Consider the following 12,948-nt stretch of genomic DNA (forward strand, 5'->3'; position numbering starts at 1 on the left):
CTTGGCTAAACTCCACCTCACCCTCCCATGAGACGGAATAGGGGGCGTGGCTTCCAACCTGCAAACTGTGGGGATGGTCGCAGAATTGATGCTCTTTGCTGTGGGTCGCCCGACAGCCACTAGTCCTCTTCTGTGTCACTGAGAAATCCAGTACACCAGTTCCCAGAAATTCGCTTATTAGAACTATGGGACCTTTGAGCGTAGGCTTCAGACGGGGGTGGGAGTGGGGCGCAGGAGGGAGAGCAGAGGCGGGGCTACGACACCAGTTCCGGGGCTGGAGCGTCTGGAAGGGGCCGGGTTGTAGCGCCCTATCCGTAGCGCAGTAATGGCGATTTTTAGCGTATACGTGGTCAACAAAGCCGGCGGCCTGATTTACCAGTGGGACAGCTACTCGCCACGGGCTGAGGCTGAGAAAACATTCAGCTACCCGCTGGACCTGCTGCTGAAACTGCACGACGAACGTGTGCTGGTTGCTTTCGGCCAGCGCGACGGCATCCGGGGTGGGCTGGGCTCGAGGGCGGGGCCGGCGCTGCGGAAGTGTGCTGGTGGGCTGGTGCGGGGTGGGAGTAAAAGGAGGGGTTAGGTGCAGGGTGGGAGTAAAAGGAGGGGTTAGGTGCAGGGTGGGAGTGGGAGTAAAAGGAGGGGCGGGGAGTGGACGGAGCGTCTCTGATCCTTGTCACTCTTACGCAGTGGGCCATGCAGTATTGGCCATCAATGGCATGGATGTAAATGGTAAGTACACGGCGGACGGGAAAGAAGTGCTGGAGTATCTGAGTAACTCTGCGAATTACCCGGTTTCCATTCGATTCGGCCGGCCCCGCCTTACCTCCAACGAGAAGCTTATGCTGGCCTCAATGTTCCACTCGTAAGTGTCCCTACCCCTCTTAAACAGTTCCTGCCCAGATGAGTGCATCTGTCTCTAGGCTGGCTAAAGTGTTTTTTGTGTACTGACAATCACTTTGTACCTCATAACGGCTGAGCTCTTGTTATGAAGAAATATCAACTATACCCAGGTTTGAGATAGTTTGATTTTTGCCCAGTCAGCTTCTTGTCCTCTTGGTTCTAGTTTCTTCATCTTTTTTTGGTTTTTTTTGTTTTGTTCTGTTTTGTTTTTGATTTGGTGTTTTCGAGACAGGGTTTTTCTGTATAGCCCTGGCTGTCCTGGAGCTCACTCTGTAGACCAGGCTGGCCTCAAACTCAGAAATCTGCCTGCCTCTGCCTCTCAGAGTGCTGGGATTACAGGCGTGCGCCACCACTGCCCGACTAGTTTCTTCATCTTTAACATAAGGTAATTAAACTTTAAAATATATGTATCATAAGATAATTAAACTTTAAATTATTTATTTATTTATTTATTTATTTATTTATTTATTTATTTTGAGACAGGGTTTCTCTGTATAGCCCTGGCTGTCTTGGAACTCACTCTGTAGACCAGGCTGGCCTCAAACTCAGAAATCCACCTGTCTCAGACTTATATGCACACCACATTAAAGGTATGCACCACCACCACCACCACCACCACCACCACCACCACCACCACCACCGGGTAGATAATTAAATTAAGTGGACATTCAAAGTCTTCTTGTGCCAAGCGGTGGTGGCGCACACCTTTAATCCCAGCACTCTGGGAGGCAGAGGCAGGTGGATTTCTGAGTTGGAGGCCAGCCTGGTCTACAGAGTGAGTTCCAGGACAGCCAGGGCTATACAGAGAAACCCTGTCTCGAAAAAACCAAATCCAAAAACAAAAAAAAAAAAAAGGAAAAAAAAAAGTCTTCCTGTATCTATGTGTAGTGTAAGGTGTATTGATATAGCCATGAACTAATAAGGTATGCATGTATTCCCTAGCATGTTGGCTTTAGCTAACACATTTAGTATAAGATGTTTCAGTTTGGCCGGGCGATGGTGGCGCACGCCTGTAATCCCAGCACTCTGGGAGGCAGAGGCAGGCGGATTTCTGAGTTCGAGGCCAGCCTGGTCTACAGAGTGAGTTCCAGGACAGCTAGGGCTATACAGAGAAACCCTGACTCAAAAAAAACAAATAAAAAAAAAAAAAAAAAAAAAAAAAAAAGATGTTTCAGTTTGAGGCTTGAGAGATGGTTTGCTGCTTGCTGTTCTTGCAGAGAGCCAGCATCCACGCGGTGGCTCACAACTCTAACTCCTGTGTGAAGGGATTTGATGGCTTCTTCTGGCTTCCATAGTCACCAGGCACATGCATGGTACACATACATACATACATGTAGGCAAAAACACTCATACACTTCCATAAGCCCATTTTTATTTTGTTCTTATTGCTATATAAAGCAGCCTACAGAGGAGGCTAGAGATGGAGTGACTTCACTGTCTCCAGGTGACAGAGATGATAAATAAAATAAAAATTAAAGCTGGGCGGTGGTGGCGCACGCCTGTAATCCTAGCACTCTGGGAGGCAGAGGCAGGCAGATTTCTGAGTTTGAGACCAGCCTGGTCTACAGAGTGAGTTCCAGGACAGCCAGGACTATACAGAGAAACCCTGTCTCGAAAAAACCAAATCCAAAAAAAAAAAAAAAAAAAAATTAAATAAATCTTAGGGAATAAATCTTGTTTCATGACAAAATGTACAATATATAATGTGTACAGAAGGCAGATGAACCTAAAAGGAATTTTGACACTCCTGCTAGGCAGCTCACAGTATTTCTCCTGACTGTCCCTGTAAAGTGAATTCCTCCAAAGATTGTGTACAGAGTGGAAAAGTTTGAGGACTTTCCCCTCATGTCACATGGAATATTCTCAACTTCACCTCTTTTACATACAGGCTCTTTGCCATTGGTTCCCAGCTATCTCCGGAACAGGGCAGTTCAGGCATTGAGATGCTGGAAACAGATACATTCAAACTGCACTGCTTCCAAACACTGACAGGTATGCGCCTACAGAGGTCATAGGGATAGACGGGGCAGATTGGTCCAATATGGACCAAGGGATTGACTTGAGAAAGTTTCGTAAACATCAGGATGGTGTTAGGTTTTCCCGGCACACGTGTGTAAACATACCCATTTGTTTGGTGAATCCAAAGCCACTCTTTAGTCCAAAGCTGATTTTGTTTGTGTCAGCCAGCTGCTCAACCCTAGTTCTCCTGGGCTTGGATACAATCCAGATTGGTAGGTTTCACACATTTTGGAAGGTGTGCGTTCTAAATAAAATTTGAAAGCCAAGTAGACATGGCCTTTGGATCCTATTTATCGTTGCTTCACTCCTTGGTGGGATCACTGAACTGTCAGACTTTGGCTTCAGTTATCCTGTTTCTGCTGAGGAACTGCAAGTGTAAAAATGCGGCTGATGCCGGGTGTTGGTGGCGCACGCCTGTAATCCCAGCACTCTGGGAGGCAGAGGCAGGCGGATTTCTGAGTTCGAGGCCAGCCTGGTCTACAGAGTGAGTTCCAGGACAGCCAGGGCTACACAGAGAAACCATCTCGAAAAAATCCAAAAAACCAAAAAAAAAAAAAAAAAAAAAAAAAAAATGCGGCTGATGTTGAGTCTGGTCACTCAGTCACCTAGTGAGAGTGAAGTCGCCCCATCTCTAGCTGCTTTGTTAGCTGCTTCATGTGGCAGTAAGGACAACAAAAAAATGGGTTTATGAAAGTAATTTATAATATGGAAAGGGCTGCAAGACTACAGAATGGTATTGATGCATTCTCTGTTCTTGGGTGACCATTCCTGGCTTTTCTCCAGGGATCAAGTTTGTGGTCCTGGCAGATCCTAGGCAAGCTGGAATAGATTCTCTTCTCCGAAAAATTTATGAAATTTACTCAGACTTTGCCCTCAAGAATCCATTCTACTCCTTGGAAATGCCTATCAGGTAGGTAGCCCCATTCCCCAGATACTGCCAAAGCTTTGTGTTGTCTCCCGAGTCGTTCAGAGTATGGCCAAGTATTGCTGTTTGCAGACAATAATGACCAGCTCTGTATCCTGAGAACACAGGGTTCCCTTAGGCTTTATGTCCTCCAAATGGTTTCCACCAGTTCTGCCTCTACCCTTTGTGGTGGAAGTCTCATACCTCACAATTTCTTGTCTTCTGGGTCTGACCTAGATGTGAGCTGTTTGACCAAAACCTGAAGCTAGCTCTAGAGGTGGCTGAGAAGGCTGGCACTTTTGGACCTGGGTCATAGGATGAACCTGGAACGGCCCACCTAAGGTCTGAGACGTGCTGCAGAGGCTTCGCTGTTTCTGCGTGGTGAGGATCCCACTTGAGCAGCCTTGCTAATATACTTGAAAATGGTGGAACACTGAGCCTGGTGATGGGAACAGATCCTGTGCTCGAATGCTGTGTTCTCTGCTCCTCTGTATATATCACAGTCCTTTGCCCTACTCTGTACAGATTTATTTATAGAGGAAGCTAGCTTAGCAATGCTGTAATAAACATTCCTTTGTTGTAGTGTTTTCTGTCCTAACTGATCATTTGGGAGCAAGGCAGGAGAGGGGAAGGCAGAGCTGATAAGGACATTCTATGAATGTAAAGTACTGTCTTCTAGTAGAAAACAAGACACACGATGTTCATTAAACAAACAAGCAGAATACTTTGACTCTGAGCCTTAGAGGCAGTCCCAGAGCTGCTGATTTTCTAAGAGCCTGAGGTGGTCGTGGTAGATGATGGAGCATTTACTTGCACTTGAAATCAAGCTAAATTTTATCTCAGTATGCCCTCCAAACCCTCAGTGTACATTCTTTTATATTCTCTTACAGAATTTAGCAAATTATAAAACACCTGTGCTTCAAAGTTCTCGAGCCAGTTACCACTAGCCTAAGTTTGGATCCATGCTTTCAGAGCCCCCTTCCTTAAAATTATTTAACATTCCTGCAACCTCGAAGTGTGTAGCATTAGCCGATTGCTGAGCTTCTACTTCAAAGGTTCCATTTATACTTCTGCTGTCTTACTCCAGAGAAAAGTCTTTCCTTCTGGGGGCAGAAAGAACAGATACTGGGAAGAATACTTTCCCAAGAAAAGCTATGTCTAGTTTATGTCTCCCTTTGAAAGGACGAGCCACTGACTGTTTAGTATCAAATCTAGTTTTATTAATCTATACAAGTCGGTTTGCTCTATTTCTCCCTTTTGTCACAGGGTATTGATGAGAGTGGTGGCCTCTCCTCCCTTAGGGACTGAGGTATTGGCAACAATTTTGCCCCCTGACAAGAAGCCTTGGGGTATAGCAGAAACCACAGGCCATTAATATTCTGCAGCTGCAGAGGCCCATTCACCTAACTAGGAGATCAGGACCACGGAGAAGAAGGTATAGGAGACGCCCTGAATTCAGCAGTTGTCTGTCTGCTAGAAGGTAGAACCAGAAGCTAATGGGGTCTAAAACCAAACATCATCATTTAAATAGCGCATAGAATGGGGATTGGGACCTCATTAGCCACTGGTAACGTGCAGCACCACGGAAGTCCAGAGAGACAGTGGGAACACAGAAATGCAAAGGTTCTGAGCTAGCCAGAGCAGCCAGCCTCCCTTTCTGTGTCCTGCCAGTGAGGCTGCAGTTGGGGATGCTCCATTGTGAGTACTCTGTTCACTCTGCCTTCTTGGATACTCGGCCCATCTTGGTGCGGATATTTCGAAGCAAGAAGAAGACGCCTGTGCTGGCTATACAAATCACTTCTGCCACCCAGAAGGCCGTTCCCCAGCTATAGTGCTTGGCAATGGTGCTGAAGGGTAACCCAGCCAGAAATCCACCCACTGTTGGAGAGAAGAAGAAGAAACTGAGCCACACATGAGGAGTAATAGGTAGGCGGTCGCCTCTAATAGGCCCAAGCAAGGCGGAGAAGGACTTACCATTGGCCATGAGCCCCACAATAGCATGAGAGGTTCCACACAAGTTGGGAGGTGCACTCTCATTGGCTATGACTCCAAACAAGGCAATGGGACCATAAGAAGAGAAACCAAACACGGCTCCCAACACCAGGATCCAGATCTGCAAGAGGTGTGAGAGGTGGCATTGAGAACTAGAAAGTGCCCGCAAGTGCCTATCGAGGAAGGAGTGCCTAGCCCTCAGGAACAACCTAGACAAGGCATATAGTCGAGAGCCATCCTCAACCCACAGTGAATGAGCCAGCCCCAAAGGCCTAGGTGGGAAGGGACGGGAGACAGAGTCATCCCTCAGAGTTGGATGCTGGCTGTTTCAGACTTTGTGCAAGCTGGGATGATTAGGGGCAAGACAGGGGTGAAACAAAAGTGAGACAGACCAGGAGGAAAACCAGAGATATCTTTAAGGCACCTCGTGCTCCGTAAAGCCCGTGAGCTCAGCCAGAGGATGGAGAGCGGGAGTCCTGAAAGCATCCTAGAGAGCAGAGGAAAGAGAAGAAAACCAGGCAGAGTGGAGGCGAGACATAAAGTACCAAGCAGAGAAAATAAGGCACAGCCAGAACTGCAAAAGGAGGAGCTGGCCCAGAGGAGGATGTCTTTCTTCTCTCCTCGTACCTTGCAGCCGGCTGGGCTCTATGTTTACCTTGGGTGAGTCACTGGTCACCGTTACCCGGAAGAGGAACATGGATGCCGCCATGCCAGCCATCATGAGCAGCAACAGACTGTGGCGAGGGCTCCCATACACAGACAGCCCTGCCTGTGGACACAGTACCAAGCATATCAGGCCCTCCAAGCAGGGCGAAACACCCCGACCCCTGGACTCTGACACAGCAGGCCTATTGCAGGTCTTTGGCAATCTGTCACAGTTCTTGGCCCCAGGCAGCCCTGGGAGGCCCTGGGAGCTGCTCTGCGTTCTGAGGCCAAATTCCACAACATCCCTTCCTCCACCTTGGGGCAGGCATGGGACACGTGCTAGGGAGCTAGCTGTACCTAGTCCACTGCCACCCCTAGTTTTCTTGGGGCAGAGAAGCCTGCTGACTAGGGAGAGAGATCCTGGGTCTCTTTCTTACTGGCTTTATCTCTGCATCTCTAAGGCAGGCAGTGAGAGACCTGGGATCACTCCCATCCCACCCAACGTCTGCCTTCTGTGCCAACCAGCTCATGCCAGGACTCCCACATCAGCCCAGCCATGCGAGGAAGCTCAAAGGGCTGCTCTCCCCAGTTCCTCCTGCCCACTCACCTTTGCCATGGCTCTGTCTGACAGGTAGCCAGCTGCAATGCTGCCTACAAGGCCTCCAACCTCTAAGGCACTGATGTAGGAACTACCTGCATGGGGAATTGTGAGGAAGGGGAAGGGAAGAGTGAAAAGGAATTTTCCCATTGAGGTTATCACAAGGTACAGACCCACCTCCAAGGATGCCCAGCCTTAAGGAGGAAGCGGAGTAAGGGAGAAAGGGCGGGGATCCCATCTCCTGCACTGGCACCTGGTTTGCACATTCTCTGTCCAAACACTCATCTTACCCACAAGAGCGGATTGCCCTCTCTCCTGGATAAGGAAGAACTGGCCCCAGTCTGTACAGCAAGTCTTTACTCCAAAGACCACGAGGTAGCCAGTGGACAGCACCCAGAGATAGGGGGACAGCAGCAGATCTCGTAGGGTGCTCTCCTCCTTGGATGAGCCTGGGGATGGGAAGAGGCCGGTTAGGATTCGGGCTCTGCTCTTGCTGGCCAGCCCCACTGCGCCACCACCATTCATCAACCAGCTGCCAGGACAGGCTGTGAGAGCAACCAGGATGGATGCGGGGCCTCCCCTCAAAGCCCCGCTTCCCTTCCCAACCTCGATGCAAATGAAAGAAAGTGAGGATGCGCAGGTGGAAGAAGGCACCCAAACTGCTTAAACTCAGGGTGCTGCCCAGAAGACAGGTCTGTGCTGTCAGAGAAGGCCCGGGATGTGCTGGCTTGGACTCTCAGGAGAGAATTTTTACTCCCCGCACCCAGTCTCCATTGCCAGTCCTTCGCCTTCCTCCATTGGAAAGCACAGGCCAGGCAAAGACTAGTCCAACAGAACCGTGCGGAGCCAGGGGAGTGAAGGTGATGTAGGGGCCAGCCTGGTAGAGGTTTACCCTTTTTGCCCTTGGAGGGGGCAGGGTCCAGATTTCGGAGTCCAACATCAGCAGGTTCGTTGTGGATGAGCAGCAGACAGAAGAAGGAGACAACCACGCACAGTGCCCCAGACAGGGCCAGGGTGCTGCGCCAGCTGTAGCTCTGGGCAAGGATCGTTGCCAGGATAGGTCCCAAACTTCCAGCCAGGTTCATGCTGGTTGACAACACAGCCCACCAAGTCCCAAACTGGGAGGGCTCAAACCACTGTGATGCCGAGGGGAACAGAATAGGTTTCCTGGCTTAGAGGCCACAGAAAGGGAGCAGCAAGTGTGACAGACCCGGAGACTCACATTACAGGGATGAGGGAAAGAGTGCTTCTACTTGGCAGAGCCAAGTCCCTCATCTGCCACCCGATCCTACCACCCTCAGGCTCCTAAAATATCCTGACAGCAGAAGGAACTGGCAGGGAACTCCTAAGGAACCTGCTGTGGGTTAGGGGTGGAAGGGTTGTGTAAGAAGAGGTGCTCCCGAGTGCTCACTGGGTAGCCTGTACCACTTGAGGCAGGCATGTCGGGTGTGCTCACCTTCCTCAGGATCTTCCCACAGGGGGGCCAGCCTAGCCCCTGTGCCAGGCCATTAAGAAACCAGAGAGCAGCAAAGACTGGCGCTGTGGAGCTCCAGGAGAAGACCACGTTGACCAGACCAACCAGGAGCAGCCCCGAGGAGAAGAGCCAGCGGGCACTCGTCCGATCTGACAGCACCCCACTCACAAACTTGCTGATGGCGTAGGCTGCCGACTGGCTGCTGGTGATGAGCCCTGCAGCGAAGGGGAGCAGGGAGCAGGACACCTGGGGGGTTAGGGACAGGGCAGAGGCACAGGAGGGGTGGGGGAAGGTAAGGGGTCAGGTGTGTACAGGTGCTCGGCGGGGTGAACCAGGTGCCTTCCCAGAATAACAGGGACCTGTGCTGAAGATATGACGCTCCCCTGCCTGCTGAGCCGTGGATCATAGGCCCAGGCTGACTCAGGACTTCTCAACCTCTTGGATTTCTTTCCCTCCCCCTGAAATTTGCAGTTCCCACCTCACCCTGAATACCCACAGAAGCCCTCAAGCAGTTCTGCTGCTCAAACACGGCTGGATGTGAAGGGCTCTAGAGAGTCAAGGACCTTATTCCTCCTGGTGGGTAGCACAGCAGGACACATCAAATCATGGTGCTACTTTCCCAGTGTCCACTGTGACCTGCAGGTGCAGCCTGCACACACTGGCGTGAAAACCTTGCTGCCCCTCCCAGTAGCGCCTCCTGGGCACGTGTGAACCCCAGGCCTATACCCCAGATAAGCACTGGCCTCAGCCCTCCACCCACACCCATGCACGTGGAACTCGGCCTCTGCACAGGATACATGCTTGAAACCCCTCACGCTTGGACAAACCATACTCCAAGTAGTGTGTCTATCCCACAGCCTTCCACCCTACTCTTCCCAGGCTTACCCAGATCGTCCTTGTCCAGAGTGATCTCGTCCACCAAGGAAGGCATGACAAAGGAGAAGGTTTTGCGGTTGAAGTAGTACAGGCTGTAGCCGCCAAACATGGCTGCGAAAATGACAGTTCGATAATAGCCGTAGCCTTGGGCTGCCATGGTAGGAAAAGCTGGCCCTGCTGGCCCGCTCACAGTGCTTCTGACCAGACTCTTGACGGCTCCTGCTTGCAGCTAGCTCTCTTTAGTGCCTAGATCTGCTGAGCTGTGTTTTTCTGCACGCACTCCTCCACCCAGGCTCTTTATAGCCGCCTTCTGGACAATCATTAAGCCTGGGGCAGCAACCAGGGAACCCAGTGTCCTGAGAGAGACAAGAAAACAGTAGATTACTGAGAGCCAACATGGGGGAGGAGAGGGTCCCCAGGATTGCTTGCCTTTCCCTCCTTTCCAAGTCCTCCTGCCTGTGACACCAGCTGTGATTAAAGGCTCAGCCTAATTACTTTTGTCTGCAGAGCCCAGGGGAGGCTGGGGTAGGATGAGCAGAGCTGAGCTCTCAGTATAGCCCTGCTCCCTTAGTCAATGAACTGTCTGGTTCTCTCAGGTTCATTGACTGTGCCATGCTGCCAGGCATCGTGAAAGGCACTAGATTGGTTTCTTCCCCCAGGCTCATTCAATCAGCTACATACCTTAAAAACAACCCGGTACCTACTTCTGAGCCTTCTAGAACTTACTGCACGAAATGCTTAGCAAACAATGGAATATACTTTCCTAGTAAGTATTCCCTTCATCGGGGGATATTATAGTCCATGAGCCCCTCATGGTGGTAGTGAACAGCGCATACACTTTCTTTAATACAAAGTGATAAAACTTAAATATATAAATTAGGCCTAGTAAGTAAATAATAAAACACAATAAGGCACCATAGTAAAAGTTCCTTAAAGCCTATTATTTATTTCTGGAATTTCCCGTTTCTCCTTTTCCGTTGAGGCTGGCCTCCTTCACTGAAATGTGCAAAGAACAATAGTAAATAAATAAGGAGCTAGCTAACTGCAGCAGTTGCAAAATTAAACGGGGACAAGCCCCTCAGTTCATCCCGCAGTGGCACGCAGAAGGCCCGCTAAGGACTTAGGGCCTTGTGAGAGCCCCTTGGAACTGCCTCTGGGTCCCTATTACCCTGCGACATCAGTAGGGCGTCCGTACTGCAGGGCTGTGGGCCCCGAAGCCCGCCAGCGTAGCTTTCTGCTCCGCTGCGCAGCCGCTGGCGCAGAAGCCGCAGTCGAGAGGGAGCCTCGGGAGGCCCCTCGCTCTGGCAGCCTAGGCTCTGCCAGTCAGGATGGGCAGACGGCGCCGCTAGGCACCTGCCAAGCACCCCGTGTCCTCAAGCCACCCGGGACACCCGACTCCAGGCTGGGAACTGCGGGTCCTGGGAACTGGAGCGAGAGAGCTGCGGAGACTGTGCACTGCAGCCACGAGGGCGCGACATCTACAAGACCACTGTCCCTGGGCGGTGGAACTGTCGCCATCCCGGAAGCCACCGGGACAGCCTCCGGCAGCCACCGGGACAGCCTCCGGCGTAGTCGGAAGTCAGGGGAGCCCCAAGGCCCCAGACTTGCCCTCTAGTCCCGCCCTCGCTTGACGCCCCTCCCTCGCATGCCACCCCTACCTGGACAGAGGCGGTAACCCCTAGACGGATGGGGCGGGACTCTGGTGCGCACGCACAGAGTTGGGCAGACTACTATCCACCCTGGGATGGAGACGTCATCCTGCCAAGCAGCTTCCAGAGTAAGGACAGTGCCGCTTAGAGGCTGAGCACCACATGACCCATTACGTTTCGTCGACCAGTGTCTATGGAGTGCCTCCTGTTAGGGCGCAGATGCAGAAAACTAAAGAAATACTCCCTGCTTGTAGAGGCATGGTGTTTTCTCCGGGAAATAGAGTCAGCACAATTTGGAGTTTTAATTCGTGGTTAGATTAGTCAGAACAGAGACAAAACCATTTAGTCTCAGCATTTAAAAGACAGAATCCCAACGAAACCACGAATTCTTTTAAAATATGTTTAATGGTTATGTGTGTATGTATCGTGTGTGTGTGTGTGTGTGTGTGTGTGTGTGTGTGTGTGTGTGTGTGTGTGTGTGTGTTACGGTGGGTTTAGAGTCAGGACAGCCTGGAATACTACTTCCTTTGAGACCAGTCTCTCATTGATTAGGCTAGGCAACACACCTCTGGCCATTTTTTTTCACATTGGTGCTAGGGCTGAAATGTAGGTCTGCTCAGGTAACTTTACCAACTGAGCCACCCCCCAGCCTCACCTTTTTTGGAGGGGACAGGGGTTGGGTTTTTTGTTTTTGTTTTCCTCTGTATAGCCTTGACTGTACTGGAACTTACTCTGTAGACCAGGCTGGCCTGGAACTCAGAAATCTGCCTGCCCCAGCCTCTCAAGTGCTGGGATTAAAGGCGTGTACCACTACTGCTTGGCGAGGGTTGGTTTTTTTTTTTTGTTTGTTTGTTTGTTTGTTTGGGTTTTGTTTTGGTTTTGGTTTTTTTTTTTTGTTTTTTGGTTTTTTTTGAGACAGGGTTTCTCTGTGTAGTTCTCTGTTGTGTGTCTGGAACTCACTTTGTAGACCAGGTTGGCCTTGAACTCAGATTCAATTGCCTCTGCCTGCCTCCAGAGTGCTGGGGTTAAAGGCACGTTCCACCACACCCGGCTTCAACTCACATTTCAATCCTTAAGCCACTACTTTATGGAGACAAAGTTATAGCTTGGATCTAGGAGGGTGATCCTCCTACCTCTGTCTCCAAGCACCTAGGATTACAGACATGCTTTAAGCTGACTTGGGCCCACCATAGTCTAACAGTGCACTGTTCACTGTCAGGGCCAATATCCAATCCTTTGAGGGTTCCACAGATGATTTCTGTAAGATCAGAAAAGTTAAACCTGACCTTGACCAAGTGGCCCAGTCTGGGTTCTGCTCCCCAGAAGGATGAGGCAGGGAGTTCACAAATTCAATGCCTGCCTGAGCTACAGAGCCAGCTCAAGATGAGAATGGATAACCATGACAGGCAAGACCCTGTCAAGGAAAAAACATACATCAATTTTTTAAAAATGATGATACAAGCTGGGCGGTTGTGGCGCACGCCTATAATCCCAGCACTCTGGGAGGCAGAGGCAGGCGGATTTCTGAGTTCGAGGCCAGCCTGGTCTACAGAGTGAGTTCCAGGACAGCCAGGGCTACACAAAGAAACCCTGTCTTGAACCCACCCACCCCCCAAAAAAAGAATACTGAAAGCCAGGGGCAAAGGGAGATAAACTAGGATTCAATCGGTCCTGAACTTCCTAAGGATCTACTAAACTGAAGCCTGGTATATACCAGGCTCATGCTCTTAGGTAGATGACAGAATCTAGAACTGAGTTTCTTCAAAAGAAAGCTCCAGGGGAGTCAGTCAGATGTGGTGGTGCAGGCCTTTAATCCCCACTTGGGAGGCAGAGGCAAAGCAATCTGAGTTTGAGGGCAACCTGGGCTCTAGATTTGGGGAGGTAACTC

At 50.4% G+C, this 12,948-nt stretch overlaps 2 protein-coding genes across 5 annotated transcripts; one reads left to right on the forward strand and one right to left on the reverse strand.

Moving 5' to 3' along the window:
* The first annotated feature begins 254 nt into the window (after positions 1 to 254).
* Positions 255 to 4,413, forward strand: Trappc4 (trafficking protein particle complex subunit 4). Its single transcript, XM_052188537.1, has 5 exons — positions 255 to 500; positions 691 to 865; positions 2,792 to 2,895; positions 3,706 to 3,832; positions 4,064 to 4,413. The coding sequence occupies exons 1-5, from the start codon at positions 326 to 328 to the stop codon at positions 4,140 to 4,142; spliced, it is 660 nt and encodes a 219-aa protein (XP_052044497.1). The 5' UTR covers positions 255 to 325; the 3' UTR covers positions 4,143 to 4,413.
* A 611-nt stretch (positions 4,414 to 5,024) lies between these two features.
* Positions 5,025 to 11,181, reverse strand: Slc37a4 (solute carrier family 37 member 4). 4 transcript variants are annotated; one of them, XM_052188531.1, is made up of 9 exons: positions 11,070 to 11,181; positions 9,421 to 9,767; positions 8,518 to 8,750; positions 7,954 to 8,197; positions 7,352 to 7,510; positions 7,071 to 7,156; positions 6,474 to 6,587; positions 5,801 to 5,939; positions 5,025 to 5,704 (listed from the first exon to the last, which is right to left on the reverse strand). In XM_052188531.1, the coding sequence occupies exons 2-9, from the start codon at positions 9,566 to 9,568 to the stop codon at positions 5,538 to 5,540; spliced, it is 1,290 nt and encodes a 429-aa protein (XP_052044491.1). In that variant the 5' UTR covers positions 9,569 to 9,767; positions 11,070 to 11,181; the 3' UTR covers positions 5,025 to 5,537. The 4 variants fall into 4 exon arrangements, with proteins under 4 accessions (XP_052044491.1, XP_052044492.1, XP_052044490.1 ...); XM_052188532.1 differs by lacking the exon at positions 11,070 to 11,181 and adding an exon at positions 10,765 to 11,002; XM_052188530.1 differs by lacking the exon at positions 11,070 to 11,181 and adding an exon at positions 10,607 to 11,002.
* Positions 11,182 to 12,948: the final 1,767 nt, after the last annotated feature.

The sequence above is a fragment of the Apodemus sylvaticus genome, chromosome 7 (assembly GCF_947179515.1).
Source record: "Apodemus sylvaticus chromosome 7, mApoSyl1.1, whole genome shotgun sequence".
Classification (NCBI taxonomy): Eukaryota; Metazoa; Chordata; class Mammalia; order Rodentia; family Muridae; genus Apodemus; species Apodemus sylvaticus.

Coding starts and splice junctions, on each gene's coding strand:
- Trappc4 (XM_052188537.1), top strand. CDS start 326: ATGGCGATTTTTAGCGTATACGTGGTCAACAAAGCCGGCGGCCTGATT. Junction 2,896..3,705: donor CTGCTTCCAAACACTGACAG/GTATGCGCCTAC, acceptor GCTTTTCTCCAG/GGATCAAGTTTGTGGTCCTG. Junction 3,833..4,063: donor TCCTTGGAAATGCCTATCAG/GTAGGTAGCCCC, acceptor GGTCTGACCTAG/ATGTGAGCTGTTTGACCAAA.
- Slc37a4 (XM_052188531.1), bottom strand. CDS start 9,568: ATGGCAGCCCAAGGCTACGGCTATTATCGAACTGTCATTTTCGCAGCC. Junction 7,157..7,351: donor AGGGCAATCCGCTCTTGTGG/GTAAGATGAGTG, acceptor TTCCCCATGCAG/GTAGTTCCTACATCAGTGCC. Junction 6,588..7,070: donor CAGACAGAGCCATGGCAAAG/GTGAGTGGGCAG, acceptor CTGTGTCCACAG/GCAGGGCTGTCTGTGTATGG.